The 24,034-nt window shown below is 43.7% G+C and overlaps 6 protein-coding genes across 6 annotated transcripts; 2 read left to right on the forward strand and 4 right to left on the reverse strand.

Moving 5' to 3' along the window:
* Window positions 1–456: 456 nt before the first annotated feature.
* Window positions 457–3,017, forward strand: O0I10_011315 (uncharacterized protein; the record flags this gene model as incomplete). The annotated part of the gene is made up of 11 exons (XM_058491284.1): window positions 457–517; window positions 576–677; window positions 730–856; window positions 912–1,086; window positions 1,150–1,245; window positions 1,302–1,410; window positions 1,472–1,668; window positions 1,725–2,188; window positions 2,249–2,460; window positions 2,515–2,809; window positions 2,867–3,017. 11 exons carry the CDS (start codon window positions 457–459, stop codon window positions 3,015–3,017), a joined length of 1,989 nt encoding a protein of 662 aa, XP_058337929.1.
* Window positions 3,018–4,702: 1,685 nt separating this feature from the next.
* O0I10_011316 (uncharacterized protein) lies at window positions 4,703–6,398 on the reverse strand (the record flags this gene model as incomplete). Its single annotated transcript, XM_058491285.1, has 8 exons — window positions 4,703–4,989; window positions 5,058–5,316; window positions 5,371–5,455; window positions 5,519–5,807; window positions 5,890–5,965; window positions 6,027–6,127; window positions 6,189–6,277; window positions 6,343–6,398. 8 exons carry the CDS (start codon window positions 6,396–6,398, stop codon window positions 4,703–4,705), a joined length of 1,242 nt encoding a protein of 413 aa, XP_058337930.1.
* A 313-nt stretch (window positions 6,399–6,711) lies between these two features.
* O0I10_011317 (uncharacterized protein) lies at window positions 6,712–9,421 on the reverse strand (the record flags this gene model as incomplete). The annotated part of the gene is made up of 12 exons (XM_058491286.1): window positions 6,712–7,007; window positions 7,064–7,575; window positions 7,645–7,865; window positions 7,941–8,093; window positions 8,179–8,189; window positions 8,282–8,428; window positions 8,528–8,648; window positions 8,752–8,825; window positions 8,894–8,941; window positions 9,047–9,190; window positions 9,244–9,320; window positions 9,378–9,421. The coding sequence occupies 12 exons, from the start codon at window positions 9,419–9,421 to the stop codon at window positions 6,712–6,714; spliced, it is 1,848 nt and encodes a 615-aa protein (XP_058337931.1).
* Window positions 9,422–10,194: 773 nt separating this feature from the next.
* Window positions 10,195–16,208, forward strand: O0I10_011318 (uncharacterized protein; the record flags this gene model as incomplete). Its single annotated transcript, XM_058491287.1, has 15 exons — window positions 10,195–10,236; window positions 10,357–10,564; window positions 10,639–11,072; window positions 11,142–11,426; window positions 11,495–11,692; window positions 11,763–12,059; window positions 12,126–12,311; window positions 12,371–12,601; window positions 12,665–12,917; window positions 12,970–13,133; window positions 13,202–13,603; window positions 13,659–13,883; window positions 13,947–14,129; window positions 14,192–15,916; window positions 15,981–16,208. The coding sequence occupies 15 exons, from the start codon at window positions 10,195–10,197 to the stop codon at window positions 16,206–16,208; spliced, it is 5,061 nt and encodes a 1,686-aa protein (XP_058337932.1).
* An 88-nt stretch (window positions 16,209–16,296) lies between these two features.
* O0I10_011319 (trehalose-phosphatase) lies at window positions 16,297–19,266 on the reverse strand (the record flags this gene model as incomplete). The annotated part of the gene is made up of 7 exons (XM_058491288.1): window positions 16,297–16,735; window positions 16,802–17,169; window positions 17,225–17,392; window positions 17,524–18,243; window positions 18,324–18,376; window positions 18,444–18,710; window positions 18,771–19,266. The coding sequence occupies 7 exons, from the start codon at window positions 19,264–19,266 to the stop codon at window positions 16,297–16,299; spliced, it is 2,511 nt and encodes an 836-aa protein (XP_058337933.1).
* An 889-nt stretch (window positions 19,267–20,155) lies between these two features.
* Window positions 20,156–21,032, reverse strand: O0I10_011320 (uncharacterized protein; the record flags this gene model as incomplete). The annotated part of the gene is made up of 4 exons (XM_058491289.1): window positions 20,156–20,630; window positions 20,692–20,738; window positions 20,801–20,905; window positions 20,967–21,032. The coding sequence occupies 4 exons, from the start codon at window positions 21,030–21,032 to the stop codon at window positions 20,156–20,158; spliced, it is 693 nt and encodes a 230-aa protein (XP_058337934.1).
* Between the last annotated feature and the right edge of the window lie 3,002 nt (window positions 21,033–24,034).

Here is a 24,034-nt window from a genome sequence, read left to right on the forward strand (position 1 = left end):
TTATCTTGTTGATCATTAATTCATGGTTACATGACATGATGATCGTGCAAAGTACCATCATTTTGCCGTTCCACAGCAATCATCGACTTACAGCATTCCTCATATATGCACCATTCTGGAATCCACACAAGAAGCGTAAAACATCAATGAACAACGTCAAATGAATATGACAGGGATGTCACACAAAGTTATGCAAGTCTTAGTGATGGATCAGTGGGTGGTTTTAATAAAAGAAACAGGATGAAAACAAGCTCGTACAAAAGATCAAGTGCATGGGATCAGGGTGTAAGGAAATATGGGATGACAATAACCTATCCATGGTAGACCTGGCAACGCAGCACACGTTTTGAGGCAGTGAGTCAATGCAATATCAATGAGATGCAAGTCAACGGTAGCCAAACGCCGTAATGGGGTGATCAAAAACAGCAAAGCCGTGTAACCAGCCGCTTGGAACTCATGCGCTTCCACTTGTTGGTGATCGTCATCGTTGCCCTTTGGACTGCAACGTTCACATTGGGTTAGCCATCTATCGAATGTACTCTTCAATGAACCTCTATTAACAACTGCAACCACAGCCGAGGACATTGCCACAAAGTTATACCCTTACATTTACACCAATCTCAACAACTGGCCATGTGTACGGCTACTCAACGCAACAAGCACCATTGGTTGTCATGGTAAGTCGTCCTTGATGCTTCGTTACCGCTCTTGCTGAAACTCTTCTCCAAGTACCATCCACTGGAAGTGGTGTTGTATACCATATCAAGTCGCAGGACGATTTGGACAGCTTTGTGAATGGTGATATCGGCACCAGCGACGCCTACAGTATCGTACTTGGCTATGATCTTTTCACACGGTAAGGAGGAAGCATAGGGAATGTCAACCATCACAAGACTTACACCATCCTGTAGTCAAAATATACATGCATTGGATTCCACTGGCCGTGTCGTAGGACTAGTCGCGTTATTGCGAGGAGCAATGGACCAAGACCAGCTTGCCAATGTCAAATCCCCGGACAGCCCTTGCCCAAACTGCCAATTTGGCCTTTATGCACAAGATGAGGATGCCTATGTATGGAATGTGGATGTAAGTAACCAAGTACTAAAGGAGATAGATGGCTCCATATTGACAATGGATATACATCTTCAGGGACAAGATTTGATTGGAGAGAGCTTTAGTATACCGATCTTTGGATTGAATCCCACATCACAATCATCCAAGCAGATTTACAGCTATGTCATGGATGTAAGTATACATCAAGGATTATTTGCATTATTGGATTTCTTATATTGGGGTATTAGATGGTGCGATACAATGAAGAACGCAACTACTCCCATTATCCGCTACAGGCCATGGATTTCAATATCTTTATGTGGGCTGCTGCCAATTCAGAAACATGCTTGCGTCGAGGTAGGCCATAAAGTAAATTGTATAGGGATATCAATGGCGTTGCTGATAAAGCTTGATATAGGATGGTGTGAACCAGTTGGCGGGTTATCAGTATTTGCTTCACCCTCGTTGAACATACAAGCGGATGATGGAAAGCCTGTGGTGGTATTGGCAGCCGCGATGGATAGTCGATCTATGTTCCATGACTTGACAATTGGTACGAACACGGATGTGTCAGGGGTGGTTGCATTATTGGCAGTAGCAGAAGCCTTGAGCCGAGTAAGTAATGTTTTGGTTCTACCGATTCAAAGTACTGAGACAATCTTTTGTTATAGGTACCAACAGCCGATCTTTCAAAACACATCCTCTACACGCTTTTTGCAGCTGAACCTTGGGGATTTGCAGGCTCCCAGCGATTTGTACAAGACATCAGCCATCCATTTTCATGCACCAATGCATCTCGTGCTATCAAATGTCCCTTTTCAAACGCTCCATGCACCAATCCTTGTGTACGCTCTCTGGAATTTACAAAGATCAACATGGATAATATCGATACCATTATCGAGTTCAATTCGGTTGCCAACGCCAATAGCTCAGGGTATTGGGGACATGTCGATGATACCTCAGTGAGTGGTCCTTTGGTTGACAGCTTGGTCCAATCGGGAAATGCATCTATCCAACCAGCCTATCAGGATGGCACGCAACGAAAGCTTCCACCTAGCAGTACTATGAGCTTCCTCGCAAAGAAACGTGATACACGTGCTGTCGTTGTTACCGATTATCAGAAACAATTGGGAAGGTAAAGATCAAATGTATGTGTGTGTGTGCCTTTATTCATCTACTCACACAATATGTCTAGCCTTTACAATAGCGATGTGGATGATGCAGCAGCTTCTAATACGACCATACAATCCATATGCCAACTCGCAACCGCTACAGCCAAAACCATCTATGCAGATGCCCAAGGGAACAACACCGATGCTGTCACTGCCAATTGCACATTAGTCGCGTCCTTAATGGATTGCCTCGTATCGAACTTTTCTTGCCCCTTTATGCAAAATTACTTTAACGGTACGTCAACTGATTGGATCCCTCGTCAAAGTTTACTAACATTGGACATTGTAGTGTCGGGGATCTCACGCGTCAGCCATTATACATCCGTATTCAATGTTCGGAACCCACAACCACAGCTTATTCCTCGTTTTGCTTTTACTTTCTTGGCGGATGTCACTGGGGTGGATCAACAGCGATCGTGTCAAACCATCCAAGACTGCGGCTCTGATGAGTATTGTGTCAAGCAGCGCTGTATCAAAACATTTACGGCATACCATGACGCCTATGGCACCGGTCTTCAGTATGATGAGGGTACAGGCGAGATCAAAGTGGTGGATCCAACAAAAGGGACATGGACAGAAAGCACGTGAGTAAAAAAGATGTTGCTTTTTCTCTACAGCACACTCATTGGATATCTATGTAGATGGAATGCACCCATACTACGGGTATTCTTGGTGACATCTCGGAAGCATCAAATTGTAGAGCTTGTGGTTGGGATCTTATGCACCATTGCAAGCGTAACAGCTGTGCTGTTTGGTAAACGCTTTTTCAAAAAGACGTTCAAGATTGACTAGTACCTTTTTTACAACATCACTTAATAAATCATCTCCTCCATAAGCTTCATGGCTGTTGTATCTCTCAGGGTGCTATTATCGATTTATCGGATTTACATAAACGCTATCATCAAAAAACGCTGTACTCAGAGTTGCCCGATCCACTCCTTTGACGCACATGCATAATACAGAATCTCTCGAATCATCATTATCAACATTATGCAACATTTTAGTGCCTACGTACTACTCCCACGCTTATACCTATGACAACAGACATGCACATGCAAGTAAACATATAGCGACCGATGTATCTAGGGTATCCTGTTCGCATATGTATGGCTTGTCAAACATCAAAATAATGGTATAGTAACACGATCTTTAGAATTATCAGCGATGGTGAAGCACCTACTTTACACATCACAATCCCATCGATTGGGTATATGGCATGACTTGAGTACAGTAGCGGTCTCCTGATCACTCAGCAAATACCTTTTCGTGAAGCTATAACGTACGCATATGGCGTTGTTTTCGAAAGGTTTAGAAAGGAGTTGAATACACTCCTGCATATCTAGGAGTTCGACTTGCGTCAGATGAGCCCATGATGTGGGATTAGCCACTGCTTTTTACGCACGTACACAACATAGCTATATGGATGACACCTAGTGTATACCCTCGCTAAAGCTACCGTCTCGTCATTTTAGTTTCTCTGCTTTCAATAAAGAGGAAGTGAGTGGAAGTGGTCCATTCTATAACAAAAGGGCATCACCATGCCGAGAGATTGCTCTTTTAGTTTCCATTTCAAAGATTCCGCTGATCCATCCAGAGCGGCAAGAGGACAATAAATCATGGTTTTAAATTTAAGGAGTTGCGCCATGAACTAACGAGAGCGTCCTATACTGTATGCATTGACTTGTTAAGCTTGCTATACAACATCACCCGTTGAATCCAGTGGCTGCCACAACCCCCTTAATTCCATTATTATATAAACGTAGAGCTGGGCAGCAGATTTTGCTCGTATCATCAATCAATCTTGATGTACTTCAAGCTCTCTATTCTTATTACCCTTGCCCTGTGTGCGGTTACAGTGTTATCTCAAGATGGATCCCACGGGACAGACGCAGCGGCAGATGCTCGTGGACACATTCTAATAGAAAGTCATTGCCAAGAGAAGTGCGAAGGAAAGTTGGGTGCGGACAAAACCACATGTATGGAGGCCTGTTGGAAGAAAGCATACAAAAAACCAGCTCCACAAGAATTTCGCGAAGGCTGGTGATGAAGATGGCCTGTTCCCAGTTTATCAAATTGGACGGTGGATTGCCAAATTTTTATACCGAATACGTCTTTGTCCTTAGTCTGCTATCTTATACTTGGACAAAACACCACTGATCTTGTTTCATCACTGCAATAAATGCTGTAAACTCCCATCCACATCAGAAAGTACGTTGTCGTGTATCATGATTCGCATCTCTTTCCTTTATTATAGTATACACCTTGAATTGCATACAAGTCTAAAGCTACTTTTTTATGTGCGTATTACTGTGGATGGTTTTAATTGCAGCCGTGTATCCTTGTAGTCATTCATTAAGGTTTTCATTGTCCTCCAATTATCATCATCGCTTTTCAAAGTATACAGCCATCCTCATTTGAATAAAGCATAGAATACAGATGTATTTGGACATAATTTACACATGGTATTAAGGAATTTTTTACTTGTATTGAGCAGCAACGAGCTTGGCAATGGTCTGCAATTGGATGTTGCTAGTACCTTCATAAATAGCACCAATCTTTGCATCACGGTAGAACTTTTCAACACCCAACTCACGAGTGAAGCCAACACCACCACACCATTCGATAGCCTTGCTAGCGGCCTTTTCAGCAATTTGGGAAGCGTAAAGCTTGGCCATAGCAGCCTCCTTGATAAAGCTGCGACCTTCTTCCTTGAGACGGGCAGCGTTGTAGGTCAACAAGCGAGCAGCTTCAATCTCAACGGCAACTATGTACCCCAACAAACATCAGTACACGCCATCATGATTCCACTTTTATCCTTTGTCAACAACTTACTCTGAGCATATTGATGTTGCATGCCTTGGAAATCGCCAATGTTGGTGTTGAATTGCTTACGTTGGAAGAGATAAGGCAAGGCAATATCATAGGCACCTTGAGCGAGACCAATCATTTGGGCGGCAATACCGATACGGCCTTCGTTCAAGATTTCAATAGCATACTTGTAGCCCTTGCCAACTTCACCGAGAACATTCTCCTTGGGAACCTTGATATCGTCAAAGTTGAGGACGCAGGTGGATGAAGCACGGATACCGAGCTGGATGTATACAATGAGCACCATGTTGCATAAATATAGGTTGCATTATCATACCTTGCTCTCCTTCTTGGCGATTTGAACACCCATCGACTTGTCGACAACAAAGCAGGTGATACCCTTGTAGCCCTTGGAAGGATCACTGTATTCTCTCATTGTTAGGCATGTTTCCTTTCTTTTAAACCTCCTCCAATTCGTTACTTACACGTTGGCAAAGACCAAAAAGACATCAGCTTCTCCTGAGTTGGTGATCCACATCTTGGAGCCGTTCAAAACGTAATGATCATCCTTCTCCACAGCACGTGTTTGCAAAGCAAAGGCATCGGAACCCGATCCTGATTCCGACAAGCAAAAGCTTCCCACGCTCTCGGTGGCCAACTTGGGCAAGTAGCGACTCTTGAGGGCTTCACTACCATACTTGCGAACAACAGTACCAACAAGCGTATTTTGGACATCACAAAGAACACTGACAGAGGGATCCACCTTGGCAAGTTCTATAAAGGTTCATCATCATCATCATCCATGTAAGTCATTTACAACTTGATTTCAACACTTGACAGCTGTCCCAATAGATACCTTCAATGACAATGATGGCCGAGGTAAAAGAGCAGTTGGAACCATCATACTCGGCTTCGGTCTCGATACCCATCAACTAGAGGAGTAGCTCACGTTTAGATGCTGTTTTCGATCATGTTGCATTGCATAAAACTTACACCTTGGTCGAACAAGCCCTTGATGATCGATGCATCCATATGTTCGGTTTCATCCATTTCATTGACCTTTGGCTTGATAACATCCTGAGCAAAGCGAGCAACTAACAAGAACAAGAGTCAGCCAAAGAAGAGAGCGTTTGACATGGGGCCTTGTCAATGTACCTGAATCCTTGAGCATTAACTCTTCCTCGGTAAAGGTTTGGAGCGATGCAGGCATAGCATTGCGAGCAATGGCGGAATGGGTGAAAGTTCTGCAAGGAGTTACATGTATTAGGTACGCGTGGTATGCATGGCGGTAATAGCAGCAATGAGATACCTCTTGGGAAGAGCACGAGTAGCGAGGCCAAAGGAGCGAGCAGCAGTTCTCAACATTGCGGGGAAGAAACGTGACAAAAAAGAGGAAGAGTGTCGTATACTCGAGTTTAAAGAGAATTGAGCCCTTTTCACATGAATCCGATAACTCAGGTCATATCTCCACCATTTCCATGACAAAACCTATAAACATGAGTCTCCGTTTAAAAACTAGCCATTGTACTTCTTCCTTCATCATCCTCCGCTTCTTGATAGGTAAACATTTAAAGCGACATGGTCTATTTTGCGGGGTAAATATGGAGGATCAACGTGAAAGTGTCTTTTGCATGATTGAGTTATCTAAAGCGGTATATTGGTGGTCCTTTAATATCTTCTATGATGTTGCAAGCAATATGTATTCTAGCTCTTTTCGTTGTTTTCTTCGTCGATCACGGATGATCCTGAAAAGCCAAACACCAAAGATGATGATTAATGCAAAGATGACCCATTCCCATGTGTAATCAACAATAACACGACCGAGCTCAGGCAAGGCACCTTGAGAGGCGAGAGGATCACCCGATTCCATGGGTGGAAGAATAAAAGCAGTAGGATGGTCATCACCATTTCCAGCAACGACAACTTCAGGAAGATCTCTTAATCGTCGGAGAGTGATACCTTCAATGCTTGGTGCTAAAGAATAAAAATGGTCAATGACATTTGCGAGCATATGAAAAAATGATACTTACCTAAACCATCGGGGTTATCGAAATGGATATCATTGTTTTCACCTTCTGTCAGCACGATACCCATGGTGTAACGGTTGCGTTGTTGACCTAACCAGTGATGTGATGACCTAAGCGAAATCCAGGTTGGTTCGCCGTCGTTCACAGTGACTCGTAGCTTCCATCGACGCGTAAACTTGTTCCCGCAAGGATCCCAGCTAAAGCAATCTCGATAAGTGATTCCCATGGCATAAACACCGCGACCTTTAACTTGATGGAAAGTGAGAGCACCCGTTTCAGGTGGATTTACATTGCCAAGAGCAATAACATAGGCATCACCAATCGCTTTTTTTAGCCCACGTCGACGTGCCAAACCATGAACGTTGTTGCTTAATGATGCTGCTGGGTATACTTCTTCGTCGGTATTGGCAATAATAGACCATTGTTCCATTGGCAGCTTGCTATGATTAAAGGTCCCACCAGTGAATTTGAATACTTTTGCTTCATGTGCAGCAAGGAAAACATCAATCGAGGTGCTAAAAATAAACATTCATATCATATTAGAAGAATGATCCATTTTTGAAGCATGGCCTGCAACTTTTTACCCATTGGTCACTTGGCCGCTCCAAAGTTCAGTTGCAGTTACGTTGGGTCCTTGATATCCAATAGACCAAGGCTTCGATACATCGGTTGCCATGCCACCAGGTACGTCGTCCCAATTCACCATGACGACCACGAGACTATCATTCGCTAATGGGCCAGCCCAAATATCAGTGTAGGCACCCGAGCCATGAATGCGACGTGCAGGAATGCCTAGTGGATCTTGCTAGTAGTATCAATGGTAATAAAAAAGAAGGGGTTTAGAAAGCATGATAGGTGACACAAGGCAGCAGCGTCTTACATTGACAGCAATGATCTCTGGGTTGGTGGCAATGTCGTACAATTCCTTGGGCATCTCTGCCAAGGTGTTGCCAAGAATGAGAGGTGCTTTAATAGCGGCCCACAGTGACATTTGTGCCTTTGATTCATAGTAGTTGAGACGCCCATTTCCGATCTACATAAACTCTCATGATTATTATCTATTGCCATTATGTACACGGCTCAACGTTGCACGTGGTGGGTGCTCAGCCCAGTTGTACCTCCAACATATCTATAAAGTTGGTTTGTTAACATGAGATACGGAGTTTTTGATCCAGAAGAGGTATGTGGATGTAGATGTGGATGTATAATAAAAAAACATACCTGGATCAGCCCAATGACCGGGACCACCGAAATCAATCAATTTGGAATGAACGGCCATGATTTGCACAATGGAGCTCCAGTCATTGTAGATATCATCATGTGTGCGAAAGCTTTGTCCCATCTGTGATGCCCAATCCCAGGTGTTTTCTTAAAACGGCGTATAGGTAATTAGATTTGGCAAAAGAACAAGAACAAGGTTTGCTCTTTGAATAGCAGCAAACAACAAATTTGGATGATGCTTCTTACCAGCTCCCCATGAGCATATAGAATAAAACATGTCTCGGCCGGTCTTGTCAATGGCATCCTTCATCGTTTGAAAACGCACATGGGCAGGGCCATCGTTTTCACCCCAATTGCAATTGTCATACTACAGCAGATCATACATGTTAATCCCATTGCATCCAAGGTGCGTAGCAACGATGCGGATGTGAAAAAAAGAGGGCGGGTGAAACATTGAAAGTTCTTTGTACCTTGAGATAGTCGACACCCCACTCAGCGTATGTAGCAGCATCTTGCGTTTCGTATCCTAATGATGCCATTCTTCCTATTGTTGTAATAAACATCATTATTAGCAAATACTTGAGACTCGAATGCGTGATGATGTGTATTCACCTGCACATGTTTCTCGGCCTGCACTGCTATAGATGCCGAATTTAAGACCTGATGAGCCACACGGAGGAAGATGATGATAATGGTGATGGAGTGCAAGGACGAGAAAATGATATTATTAGAGAACCGAATCAATGTATCACTTATTCTTCATACCTCGTGAATGCACGTAATCTGCAAGAGGCTTGATACCACTAGGAAATGCTTCAGAGTCGACAATGATGGTGCCGTTTTCATCACGTTCATTGGATTGCCAACAATCATCAAGGTTGAGGTATTCATAACCGGCTGCAAGATAACCTGTGTATGGGTGTAAGTCATTACGATCGTCTACAATGGTAATAGAAGGCTACCATGATCCACCATGATATCAGCTGTCTCTCTGATCAAATCCTCGTTAATGTTGCAGCCATACTTGTTCCAGGTATTCCTGGGAAGGAATTAGAAGGGTGCAATTGCATAGTGTTGTTGTTCTTGGCATACATACCAACCCATAGGAGGAGTCGCTGCCAGCTTTGATTTAGAATCCATGTCAAGCAGTAGTAGGAAAAAGAGAAGATATGGGAAAGAGAAAGAAAGTAATAATAAACGGGAGTTGAGCGGGCTGTATGGCTTTATTCTTGAACAACGATGCAGAATCTACAGTGCTGGGTACGATCATGCGTGAAGGATATTGCAATGTACGACATTTATATACATTTCCTTCTTTTCCCCACTTCAATGTTGTTATTGAAAGTCATCCAATGCGGTGATGATATCGTAGGCACGCAGTTGCTGTGTTGGTTGCCAAGCAACCCGGTGGCCCTTGGATTGTTTGCCACTTGTCAGTTAAACTTGAATTGCCAATTAGCATGATATGTATGCGTGTGTGTGTGTGTGTGTGTGTGTGTGTGTGTGTGTAATGGTTGGCAACATGTGATTCAATGCAGCAGCCATATTTCAACATGATGCAAAGAGTAGCGGAGGATAAAACATTATCCCGCAGCAGCAAGAAGATCAAGAGTAATGGAAAAGAGCATTTTTGATATTATAAAAGTGAAGGTGTCATATGTATGTGTGTTTGCAAACATGTATGTATTGTTGTTATATGGTATCAAGATAACTCATGCATTGATTTCACATAAGGGAGCTATTGTAATGTGTGTATGTATGTGCGGCGGGTGATGTGTGATGTGTGTGTGTAACACCGAGAGTCTCCACTCACGTCATGACGCGCTCTATCCAGGCTACTACTGAAAAAAAGTCCGTCTTCTGCTTCCTTCACACTCGAGCTCGTCCACTATCATTGGAAGGAAAAGCAAGAGATGAGTGAAATACTTCCTATAAAGTTCCAAGAGCACACCCAGGTAACCAACCTTGCTTCCATTCGTGCATCTACGTCGCTTCCTTTTTATTCCGAGTGCTAACAAGATGATGTGGTCAATCGTCCTCCCAAATCTTGCCACCCACCATTCTATCAACAATAGCTCCAAAGTCTTGGCGTCAATGCGGCGAGTATTGGCTTTACGACCTTGACCATGGAGTCAGACCGCTTCATTTGTGTTCGCGAGCAACAAAACAACCAACCTCAAGTAGTCATCATCGACATGGCCAACCAAAACGAGGTCATGCGACGCCCATCTCAAGCCGACTCGGTTATTATGCATCCTACAGCCAAGATTATGGCACTCAAGGGTGAGTGTGTGTGTGTGTGACATGATGTGGTCCATCACCATTACCTCATCTAACATGTATGTTGATTGATATAGCATCTACCCAGTTGCAAGTATTCAATCTCGAGACCAAGAGCAAGTTGACTTCGTATATGATGCCTGATGAAGTTCGATATTGGCGATGGTTGGATGTCAAGACGATTGCCATTGTTACGGATCGTTCGGTTTTCCATTGGTCGATTGAGAACAACACTGCACCTGTCAAGGTCTTTGATAGACATTCAAACCTTGAAGGGTGCCAAATCATCAACTACCGCGCCTCATTGGACCAAAAGTGGCTCGTCCTTATTGGTATCTCGGCTCAGCAAAATCGTGTCGTTGGCTCCATGCAGCTTTATTCCAAAGAACGTGGCGTCAGTCAACCTATCGAAGGCCATGCTGCTGCTTTTGCTGAACTCAAGTTGGATGATGCTGTTGCTCCCACCAAGCTTTTCAGTTTCGCCGTACGCTCTGCTAGTGGCTCTGCAAAGGTAATAACAACATCATGTGTATGGATGCGGAAAATGAACTTTAATACTAACAATGAGCCCCTTCGATAGCTTCAAATCATTGAAGTCGATCATCAAGAAGGCAATCCTCCCTTCCAGAAAAAGTCCGTTGAGGTCTATTTCCCGCCAGAGCATCAGAATGATTTCCCAGTCGCTATGCAAGTCAGTAACAAATATGGCATCATTTATATGATCACCAAGAGCGGCTACATCCACCTTTATGACCTTGAGACTGGTACCGCCATTTACATGAATCGAATCAGCAATGAAACCATCTTTGTCACCGCCGAACATGAAGCATCATCTGGTATCGTGGGTGTCAACAAAAAGGGCCAGGTATGAAGATGATAGAACAAGCGTGGTTGGTGGTATATCGGATACTAATGATATGCAATTTTGCATAGGTCCTTTCTGTGAGCTTGGATGAGAACACCATTATTCCTTATATCCTTCAGACCCTCAACAACTCTGAATTGGCTTTCAAGCTTGCTTCTCGTGGTGGTCTCCCTGGTGCTGATGACATGTACATTCAACGTTTCAACCAACTCTTTTCATCAGGCGCATATGGTGAAGCTGCAAAGATTGCTGCCAACTCGCCAAGGGTATGCATGATAGGGAATGAATACCAGGATCAAGATCAAAATGGCTGATATTGGGATTATACAATGTTAGGGTATCTTGCGTACTGTAGAGACCATTGAACGTTTCCGCCAAATCCCCAATGCTGGTCAAGGTCAAATGACGCCTATTCTTCAGTACTTTGGTATCCTTTTGGAAAAGGGCGGCTTGAACAAGTACGAATCGTTGGAGCTTTCCAAGCCTATTCTCCTCCAGAACCGCAAAGAGCTTTTGGAAAAGTGGCTCAAGGAAGATAAGCTTGAATGCAGCGAGGAATTGGGTGATTTCGTCAAGCAATACGATGCTACTTTGGCCACTTCAGTCTATTTGCGTGCCAACGTCCCCAACAAGGTAATTCAAAGATGGGAAAATGGTTTGGGATGGATCATTGTATTGATGAGGATTGTTACTACTTAGGTTGTCATGTGCTTTGCTGAGAGCAGACAATATGATAAGATCTTGGCGTACACCAAAACTGTGGGCTACACTCCCGATTACAATGCATTGCTTTACAACATTGCTCGTGTCGATCCTGAACAAGCAACCAAGTTTGCCACTGGTCTTGTCAATGATGAGAATGGTCCTCTTATTGAACCTGAAAAGGTATACTTGGAGGAAGATGGCGTATGTTTGAATGATACTAACACCCTTTTTCATATTAGGTCTTTGATGTGTTCTTGTCACAAAACATGATTCAAGAGGGTACCTCGTTCTGCTTGGATTATCTCAAGCCCAATCGCCCTGAAGATGCCAATCTCCAAACCCGTGTTCTCGAAATGAACTTGATGCACGCTCCTCAAGTCGCTGAAGCTATTATGGGCTCTGGTATGATCACTCACTACGATCGAATGACCATTGGTAACTTGTGCGAAAAGGCTGGATTGTACCAACGTGTAAGTAATAGCAGGAGGAAAAAGGGATATGAGCTCATTTATTCACAATCAACAATTCTTTAGGCTTTGGAACACTTTACCGACATCCACGACATTAAGCGTGTTATTCCCTACACCCATGCCATGAATGCTGAGTGGCTCGTCAACTACTTTGGCACCTTATCTGTGGATCAAACCTTGGAGTGCCTTAAGGAAATGCTTTCCAACAACTTGCGCCAAAACCTCCAAGTCGTTGTGCAAGTCGCCATCAAATACTCTGAGCAGCTTCAGCCCCACAACCTTATTGATTTATTCGAGTCTTTCAAGAGCAATGAGGGTAGGTGTGAATGAGCAATGATCAAAATGGATGGCTAACAATGTTGCATTAGGTTTGTACTACTATTTGGGCTCGATCGTCAATGTCAGCCAGGACCCCCTTGTCCATTACAAGTATATCCAGGCAGCATGCCGTACTGGCAATGTTCGTGAAGCTGAGCGTATTTGTCGTGAAAGCAACTATTACGATGCTGAGAAGGTCAAGAACTTTTTGAAGGCAAGTATTATAGGGTTCATTATGGGAAAAAGAAGAGATGTGTGTGTTTATTCTTATACCATTTATAGGAAGCCAAGCTCAGCGATCAATTGCCACTCATCATTGTTTGCGACCGCTTCAACTTTGTTCACGATTTGGTGCTTTACCTCTACCACAACAACCTTCAAAACTTTATCGAGACCTATGTCCAAAAGGTCAATCCTGCACGCACTCCCGAAGTCATTGGTGGTTTGTTGGATGTTGGATGTGATGAGGATGTCATCAAGAACCTGCTTCTTACCATCAAGGGTGATTTATCGGTGGCCAAGCTTTGTGAGGAAGTTGAACAGCGTAATCGTCTCAAGTTGTTATTGCCCTGGTTGAACATGCGTGTGACCGAAGGTTCAACGGATCCCGAGGTGTACAATGCTCTTGCCAAGATCTATATTGACACCAACAATAACCCTGAACCATTCTTGAAGGAGAACGAGGTATGTCCCATCATGCTATTCACATGGGCAAATAACTTATTTTCTTCTCTGTTAGTATTATAACCCTCGTCTCATTGGCAAATACTGCGAGAAACGTGATCCTTACCTTGCCTACATTTGTTACGAGAAGGGCCAGTGCGACTATGAGTTGATCCATATCACCAATGAGAACAGCATGTTCAAGCATCAAGCTCGCTACCTCATTCGTCGTCGTGAGGACACCTTGTGGACCCACGTTCTTCAAGAGAACAATGAACATCGTCGTGAGCTCATCGATCAGGTATGTGATTGTCGTCATTGTTTGGCTATTTTTATTCACATTTCCTGATCATATGCTTAATAGATTGTTGCCACCGCTCTTCCTGAATGCACTGATCCTGAGGACGTCTCGGCTACTGTCAAGGCTTTCATGGCTGCCAACTTGCCCAACGAGCTCATCGAGTTGCTTGAAAAGATTGTACTTGAGAATGGTGCTTTCAGCGATAACAAGACTTTGCAAAATCTCTTGATCTTCACTGCTGTCAAGGCAAGTATGAGCTATAGTAAAATGATCATCTTTGCCACGTGATCACTAACCAATTTCTACAGGCTGATTCTACCCGTGTCATGGATTACATCAACCGACTTGACAACTTTGATGCAATGGAAGTGGCATCTGTATGTTCGCAAGACAACTTGGACGAGGAAGCATTCACCATTTACAAAAAGTACAACGTCAACGCCAGTGCTGTGGATGTGTTGATTGATAAGATTGGTGATTTGGATCGTGCATACGAATTTGCCGAGCGTTGTGAACAACCTGAAGTGTGGAGTAAGCTTGCCAAGGCTCAACTTGACCAGATGCGTGTTAAGGAAGCTATCGACTCTTACATTCGTGCCAACGACATGTCCAACTATATGGAGGTGACCCGTCACGCTGAGATGGATAGCAAGTATGAGGATCTTGTGCGCTATTTGCAAATGGCTCGCAAGCAATCCCGTGAGCCTTACATCGAGACCGAGTTGTTGTTTGCCTATGCCAAGACTGAACGTCTCAGCGATTTGGAAGATTTTATTGCCGCACCCAACATTGCCAATATCCAACAAGTCGGTGATCGATGCTTCCAGAACCACTTGTATGATGCTGCCAAGGTGCTCTATTCCAATATCTCCAACCATGGTGCCCTTGCCACTACCCTTATCTACCTTAAGGATTACCAAGGCGCCGTCGATTGTGCACGCAAGGCCAACAGCACCAAGGTGTGGAAGGAAGTCAATGCCGAATGTATCCGCCAACAAGAATTCCGCCTTGCTCAAATTTGTGGTTTGCACATTATTGTTCATGCTGAGGAATTGGAAGAGCTTGTGCAAGTGTACGAGAAGAATGGATACTTTGAGGAGTTGATTCGTTTATTGGAAGCTGGTCTTAACTTGGAGCGAGCACACATGGGCATGTTTACCGAGGTGGCTATCCTGTATGCAAAGTATCAGCCCGAGAAGATGATGGAACATTTGAAGGTGTTTGTATCACGTATCAACATTCCCAAGGTGATTCGTGCATGCACAGATGCCCACTTGTGGCGTGAACTTGTGTTCCTTTACATGCACTATGACGAGTTTGATAACGCAGTGACTTCAATGATGGATCATGCCTCTGATGCCTGGGAGCACTCTGCATTCAAGGAAATCATTGTCAAGGTGTCCAATGTGGAGCTGTATTACAAGGCTTTGCGATTCTATTTGAACGAGCAACCTAATCTCCTCAACGACTTGCTTGCAACAATGGTCCCTCGTATCAACCACACTCGTGTCGTACAACTCTTTGAGAAATCCGACAACATCCCTCTGATCCGATCCTACCTTACATCTGTCCAAGAAACCAACAACAAGGCTGTCAACAGCGCACTCAACGAGCTTTACATTGAAGAAGAGGACTATGAATCATTGCGGGATTCTATTGATAACCATGACAACTTTGATTCGCTTGATTTGGCACAACGTCTTGAGAAGCACGAGCTACTCGAATTCCGTCGTATCGCAGCACATTTGTACAAAAAGAACCGCCGGTGGCGCCAATCCATTGCCTTGTCCAAGCAGGATCGTTTGTTCAAGGATGCCATGGAAACAGCAGCCGAATCTAAGGACCGTGAAGTTGCCGAAGAGCTCTTGCAATACTTTATCGAGGTCGGCAAGCGTGAATGCTTTGCTGCCATGCTCTACTCTTGCTATGATCTTATGCGACCAGACGTTGTCATGGAACTTGCATGGCGACATGGTCTCAACGACTTTGCTATGCCATACATGATCAACATGATGAAGGAACAATTCTCAAAGGTAATGGAGGATGCATCTATATATTGATGACTCGGGTATACTTATAACAAATGTGTATATATAGATTGATGTTCTTGATAAGGATGTATCAGAGCTCAAGGAAAAACTCGCAAAGCAAGAAGAAAACAATGAGAACGCACCACCAGCACCAGTAATGGGCGGTGGTCTTGGCAACCCACTCATGCTGACAGCTGGCAACAACACCATGCAATCCCCTATGATGACTGGTGCATCCTCTTTCAGCGGTGGACCACAACAACAATCCCCTCATCAACAATTTGGCAACTTTTAATATCCTTACTATACGCTTTACGAATCCCTATGCGACCTCCCCTTCAAAAGACACACTTTCAAAAATAAACGAATGATTTATCCACAATTTATAAAGCGAGACGTTCTAGCAATGCAACAATATCATCGCTTGTCTCGACACGATGATCAGCCAAGGATTTCTTGTCATAGGGGCCAACCGTAATGCAATACGCTTTCGCACCTGGAGGTATTAAATAACGATCAGAGGAGTCATGCTGTAATGCTGCAACGGATAATGAACGTCGGCGCACCAAAGGTGAAGAAGGTGACGAGGGTGTGGATGGAGCCGTAAGCACACTGAACATATCCTCATCGGTCCTATCATCGCCAGCGCATATAACAAGATCAACATCGGATCTTTCGGAAAGGATACGTTGAACGACAACCCCTTTGTTGATATCCACAGGTCGCACTTCAATGTTCTTTTTTCCAATCAACACAGCAATAGGCAGCTTGGGTACCAGGTTGTTTTCCAAATGATTTTGACACTCTTTGGCTTGGAATTCGCTATCGATTTTTCCTTGTGTGTAAGTAAAAAGAATCAGCTGATGACAAATATAAATGTACACTCACCCATATTCTGCGTCTGCTAATCGATAATGCCATGTGATGGAGGCTCGTTTGTGTTCAATAAAGCTGCCTTGTGTGCGCTCGGTGTAATAATCAAAGATTTCAGTCACCTGATCACGCCAACGCATATCATCCAGACCCATGCTTTCCTCCCATGCAGCGGCACCAGGCCATTTGACATAGCATCCATGTTCTGCACTAAATCCAAGACCTTTGATACCACCCAACCAGCTATCGAGCGTAGCTTGATCACGACCAGAGATAACCCATACTTGATTGGCAGGATCATCACACAGCTTTTGGAGTGCATGCAACATGCGAGGAGCTGGTTTAGCATCGGCTGGAACATTAACAATAGGTGCTAGTGTACCCTAATAAGTACATGTGAGTGCCACGGTAATAAATAAAGGAGGATGATTAACGTACATCATAATCAAAAAGCAAGAGTCTTTTCTTGGATTGGGTATAAGCAGCTGCAACATCCTTGACGATAAGCTCTTTGGCGGATGGCGAATGGGATGTGCTCATGAGTTGTGTGACAAAGGAATTTGCCCAAAAGGCAGCTGTGTGATTTGTTACATGGCGGAAGAGTTTCTGTAAAGAAGTACGTGTGAGTGTACACATATGTATGCGCTTGCGTTGTGTGGGAGTGGGAGCTCTAGGTGTGTGTAACACGTGTGCTCATTCGTGCACATCGTGCGAAAGGCTACATTAAAAAAACTGACCTCGTGCCGTGTTTGTTTCTCCTCAGGTGACATGGTCAACGCTTCATGGATCGCTTTGGCTACACCAACCTCATCCCAAGGGTTGACTTGAAGTGCAGCACTTGCAAGGATACCAGCCGTACCAGTAAATTCGGATAGAATGAGTGGGCCATGATGATGCTGTTGGCAATAAATGTATTCAAGTGACGTCGTATTCATGCCATCACGCACACTTGTAATAAGGCCAACGTCGGCTACTGATAGCATGGCATAATACTCGTCACGATCAATGTCTTGTTGATAATAATGTACGGGTGCAAATTCAAGTGATCCATACGTGCTGTTGATTTGGCTCACTGTTTCAGCAATTCGAGTGTCAAGGTTATGGTGAGCGTGTGGGGTGGGTGTAGTGACTTGCAGCAATACCACTTTTTGCCGATACTCTGGATACAGCTCAAGAAACTTTTGGAACGCCCGCAACTTTTGTACAATACCCTTGGTTGGATCAAGCTTATCCCGACCAACAATGATATGCTTGCCAGGATACAAACGACGAATGCTTTCCATTTTTGGCCTCACATGGGGTTGTTCACAAAATGCTCGCACTCGTTCAACATCAATGCCAATAGGGAATACACCAACGGATACGTGATGTCCATTCAAATTGACTCCTGTTAACGTTGATTCACACCCAAGCACTCGTGTGCATGATGAGATAAAATGGCGCGCATAACCATATGTCTATTGGTGGTGGTGGTTGTTTATACATGGGTTCGTTATTCTTCTCTCATGTGAGTAATTTATGTTGCTGTTTCCTTTACCTGAAATCCCACGAGATTAGCTCCCAGCACTCCTTGAAGGATTTCCTTGCGAGCTGAAACAACAAATTTTATCACATTAGTATTTACATAAAGGCCATCTTTGTACAAGGTCCTACATACTTGTGAGACATCGAAAGATCTCGGAGCTGGGGAAAGTTGCATGGAAGAAAAGGCCAATGACAGCATCTGGAATGGCTTCTCTTACAAGTTCAGGTACCAACAACAAGTGATAGTCATGAATGCAAATGACATCGCCTTGACGATAGTGTTGAACAATTGTATCAGCAAATCTTTGGTTGACAACTTTGTAATCCTCCCAGTGTCGTTTTTCCGCACGCCCATCGGTTGCCATCTGCCAAATCACATAATGGAAAAGTGGCCACAGCACTAATACATTTATGAATTCATATTATGTCATGATGATATTGCTTCCTTCTTCTTACATACCTTCCTTGCAGTAGCCTTCATAATGGCCGCGAGATGTCGTATCCAGAAAAATGGGTACAATCTTGCCAGTGTCCCACAAGAGCTTTCGCAAAGTTTGCTGGTCCCATAGCTGTTGTTGTTTGCTGCCGACGTTTTCATTGTTTTCAATATGGCCTGTCCATCCAATATGGATCGTTTCAGCTCGTTTACCCAAACTTGCTAGACCACTGTAGAGAGCTGCATGACCCCGACGCTGCACGAGTCTCCAATCAGCTGTATCAAACTTGGCACGCAAGGTATGGGCACGATTGTGTCGACGTGAAATTTTACTTATGGGTGCCTCCTGATGATCATTGTCATTGACATCGACTGAACCGGGAGGTGACAATGGAGGTGAAGGTAATGGTTGTTTGCGTATAATGTTGTATGGGATTTGATGACTGACATTGATGATTCGCCCCGGATTGTCGGGTTGAGTCGGCAAATACGAAGCAACGGTCTCAGGCGTGAGAATCATTTGGAAATGATAAACGACAAGTGAAAGAAGGAAGGAATTGGCCCGTGTGTTCCCAACCTGCAGATTTTATATAAACAGTGATTTATGCGGTCCGCTCATACACAAACGCAAAAACAGTAAACTGTATGCTCCCTTCTTATGGCCCCATAAATAAAGTTCTAGGGTCCCCCGGTCGTGCACATTTAATGCTGTCCCACTGGAGATTGCATCCAGATTACATACTCACCTCCTCATCCACCAATGCTTTGAACATCCATCCTTACACTTTCTCATGATGTAATCATTCCCATGATTGAAAATCCTCCTTTTATCAAAAAGAATGGCCCACTTTTTCTAATCCATGCTGTGCTATGGTGCAATGTTGAAGCACAATAAAAGGGTCCGGTACATAAATCGTTATCTTTCGTATCAGCCATGAATCAAATTTCATTGTACAAGCGAGGGATTTTTTTCTCATTTGTGATGCGCATTGACCTAAAGCAGCGAAAACCATGATGATCAACAACATGATTTCCACTCGTGAGCTTTATTAAACATACACAGCAGCAGCTGTATAATAGCAATGATGATGATGATGATGAGATGTTGCAGGAGTACATAGTAGGATGAGTGGTATTTGGAATACACAAAGACCCCTTGGTCTTTTTGTTTCAATTTGGAATATCCGGAAAGAGGTACATACGCACATTGTACCAGAAAGTTCCCCTGCACTTGAGTGGAGCGTAACACTTGTACGTCAACAAGGGCACCAGCCGCCACGTGAGCGACCCGAGATAGGAGAATGGTCAATCATGGGGTGTCATGTCTTTCACATTTATTCGATTGGATCCATTACAACACGCACAAAAGATGGGGGGAATATACAAGTTGCTTTTAATGCCATGCTATGTTATGCTTTCATGGGAGTTTGTGCTGCAATAGGCAATCCGAACTCATCCAGCTGGACTTCTTTCTTGTCATCCTTGGTTGCTGTCGGCTCGGCTTCCGATGCTTTTGGTAAATCAACGCTGGTAGCACTTTCATCTTGCAAATAGCTTGGTATCTCTTCATCTTCAAAATCCAATTCGTCACCCAATGCATCCAATTCTGCCTCCAAGTCCTCTTCATCGATATCTTCAGGTAGGTTGTATGAACGTCCCAACGACTCTTGCACCTCGTTGGCTTGGTCAATCAAGTCTTCCATTTCATCTTGTAGTTGATCAATCTTATCCAGGTTGACATTCTTGTATTGTTTCTTCATCTCCTTGTTGGCCGTCTGCATAGCATCAACCGTTGCCATCACATTGCGTAGGTTCTCGGTAGTCATCTGTGCTTGTTCCATATTGAAGGATTGTTGTTGAAGGTTGTCTCGTTGTGATTCATATCTATACCCCACACATATAACATGAATATCATCTACCATCATTGTCATCCACAAGCACTTACAGTTTACGTTGTTTTAGCACACGCAACGCTTTTTGTTGTACTGCTTTCTACAAGAAGAAGTCGTCGTCAAGACCCGTTGTCGTCGATAGCAACAAGCCGATCACCTTACCTTGGCAGGTCCATCACGCATCTTTTTCATTTGATCTCGATATCGTGTCAACTCGGCATCCAGCTTTCGAATCTTGACTTCTACGGCGTCTGCTCGTACATCGGTCTAACAGGAAACGTCAATAAAAGCTGTTGTTGTTCTTGTCCATGCCAATGGAAAAAAGTACCGATGAAATGGCGTCGTTCAATGTTGGTTTTGGAGTGCGTTTATTGGAACCAAAGAGTCGATTCATGATAGTAGTTGTAAAAGGGTGTACTGGGAAAACAAAAGAGAAACAATTGTGCAAGTATGTGTCTCCACATTCATCCGCATGATACGCCTTTGCCAAGTCTTCCACCTCACTGGTTGAGCCAATGGAATCGCCGCGCCAATTATAAAACTATCATGTGGGCAAAGTAAAGCTCTCCCCATCCATCCCTATCAACCTATATGCAAGGTGAGTGGTTGAGTATGTCTAGTCATACACGCAGCAGGGTAGAGGACATCATCTACATACATTCCCCAATTGCCTATGTAGCTCTCCAATGGTATCATTACAGATAGAGTCTTTTCCATCATGCACATGTAAACAAGGATGTTGTCGCCTACTATCATGCTTCTACACATCTCTTCTCCTTCTTCCATTATACCAATCTTTTGATTGCTGACACTTTCAGTGCCCAAGTTGATGCTTTACTTTGTACGCGATCCATATGAACTCGTTTTTGATGACATTTAGCCTTTCATTGTTATCCTATTTTCATTGTCATTGCTATCATTGTGTCATTTAGCTACTTTCTTAATGTAACGCCTAACCATCTTGCCTGATGAAGCATATACTATCATTTCCCTTTGATATAGCTACCTCGCGAGATGTATATGCAAAGCTTGAATCCACCCATTATCTCGAGTTGGTCCAGACGACTAGTAGCGATGATTACGACATTCACAACAAGTGCGATGATAACGACCACGAGATCCACAACAATGACGGTAACGACAACGGCATGAACAAGCATGGTTTACCTTTCTCTTTCCAAGATGATGTTACTTGATGATCCTCATATCTCATCGGATCCAAAAGGAAGCCTACAAGATCCATTCGTTTCTTCTACTTGTGTGATTTGGATATTCGGGGTGACGAGAAGATTGACGACTGCTGACCAGTACGAGTACGAGTACGAATGATGACGGACGAGGAAGGCGACGATGGTGTCAATGTAGCAAGATAGCTGGATGAAATAAAGCATTGTTTATCTATTACATACACGCTTGGGCTTTGCTAGCTTGTGGATTACATACTATTGCTTGAAGATGGAATAATAGAGGTGGTTCCGGTTATCGGTCATGCAACAAGTATATGGCTTTTGTGATACAACCAGAAGGAGAGGGAAGTGGGATGAGATTGAGAAGAGAAAAAGTGAAGAGATCCCTCCATTGAGTTTCAGGATGAGTGACTCATTCAATATGTATACGTATCTTTTTACATATACAAATTGGTTTATGCAGATCGACTTTCTTCTACATGCAAATGTGATGCATACCTTGACACACCTTCATTATTGGATGCTGTTTACTTACGTACCTTCACAAAAGGCAATCATCGTCATCATCCATTTGTGTAGCAACCTGTCAAGGACGTGTCTGTGTAACCATCACGTCCCATTTCACACAGCTCTTCATCTTCCCGTTCATGCAGTCAACACCATCCACTAGGAAAAAGCAGCTCCATCATGCTTACATCATACGTGAAACATAAAGGTGCCTGTATCTCCAAACTTTACAATCAAACGTGGGTTCTTTAATAGATCAACGTGCTTGTCGGGGTCAAAGGAATCTTGTGTCAAAGTATGAAGTTCATCGTGGGCGATCCCAGATTTCGCAATGTCGCTACCAGCCAAACTGGATCCGGGGCTCAACCTCTTTCGACGACGACCAAAAAAATATTTTTTGGGCTGTTTGCGACATTGAACGCGAAACTTTCACACAAGGTGCTGTTGGCCAAGCCGAGCCCATTGCTCTAATAAAAACCCCACGTTTCATTGTAAAGTTTGGAGATACAGGCACCTTTATGTTTGTAAGTATGATGCTATATGAAGAGTGGTCTTTGTTCATAGTCAAGTAGGTGGACCCGGGCAGAGCAAAAGTTGCAGAAGGTCGTGTTGTGTAACACAGCTACGTTTGCATGAATGAAAGGGTCAATGTATAATTACTTTATGGATCATCTAGGAACAGGCATGTATTGCTAGCTAACGGCCACTTTTATCCAATCATCATTGTTGCGAGATCCACTGCATGGGAACGATGCCCCTTCTCTAGACATTCATTTCCATGATTAAAGTAGGTTGATCCGAGCTGATTTGACTGAGCTGCGGTCAAAGAAGTGCATCACTCTGGACATCAAGCACGCTCGATGTAGCTCAACCGATGTAATCTTGTGTGAGCGTAACTCAACCAAATCAGCTCGGATCAACCTACTTTAATCATGGAAATAGTGTCATCGTCCACCTACTATAGGAAATGCACAAAAGTTGGGAATGCACAAAAGTGGCTATTAGCTGCCAATGTATGACATAAAAATGAGGGTTGCGTACCTGTCATGCATCGTCCCTGAGGTCCGGACTTTTAGCTCAGCTACACAAAGAGGTCCTTCTGCATCTTTGGCTCTCCAGGGTCTAGATACTTTACATTAGAAAGCAAAGACCACTTGTCATATAGCATCACGCTTACAAACATAAAGGTGCCTGTATCTCCGAACTTTACAATGAAACGTGGGGTTTTTATTAGAGCAATGTGCTCGGCTTGGCCAACAGCACCTTGTGTGAAAGTTTCACGATCAAGCCTGCCAATCCCAGATTTCGCAATGTCGCTACCAGCCAAACTAGATCTGAGGGTCGACCTCTTCAGTACGATGACCAAAAAATATTTTTTGAGCTAGTTGCGACATTGAACGTGAAACTTTCACACAAGGTGCTGTTGGCCAAGCCGAGCCCATTGCTCTATTCAAAACCCACGTTTCTAGGCTAATCTATATGAAGAAGAAGAATGGCCTGTGCGTGCCTGTAGGTAGTCTTCGTTCAATGTCAATTTGTGGTGTTTATTGTCTACCGCGTCATGTGGACGCATTTTAAGAAAATCTAAAAAGGGGAGGAGCTGATCTCGAAAAGAAAAGGAACGACAAAAAGATGTCAAATCTTGCACATTGATAAATACACCTTACGGCACCATATCATCCGTGGGTGCTGCACTAGAAGG

This window comes from Lichtheimia ornata, assembly GCF_029851405.1.
Source record: "Lichtheimia ornata isolate CBS 291.66 chromosome Unknown scaffold00087, whole genome shotgun sequence".
NCBI classification, from domain to species: Eukaryota; Fungi; Mucoromycota; class Mucoromycetes; order Mucorales; family Lichtheimiaceae; genus Lichtheimia; species Lichtheimia ornata.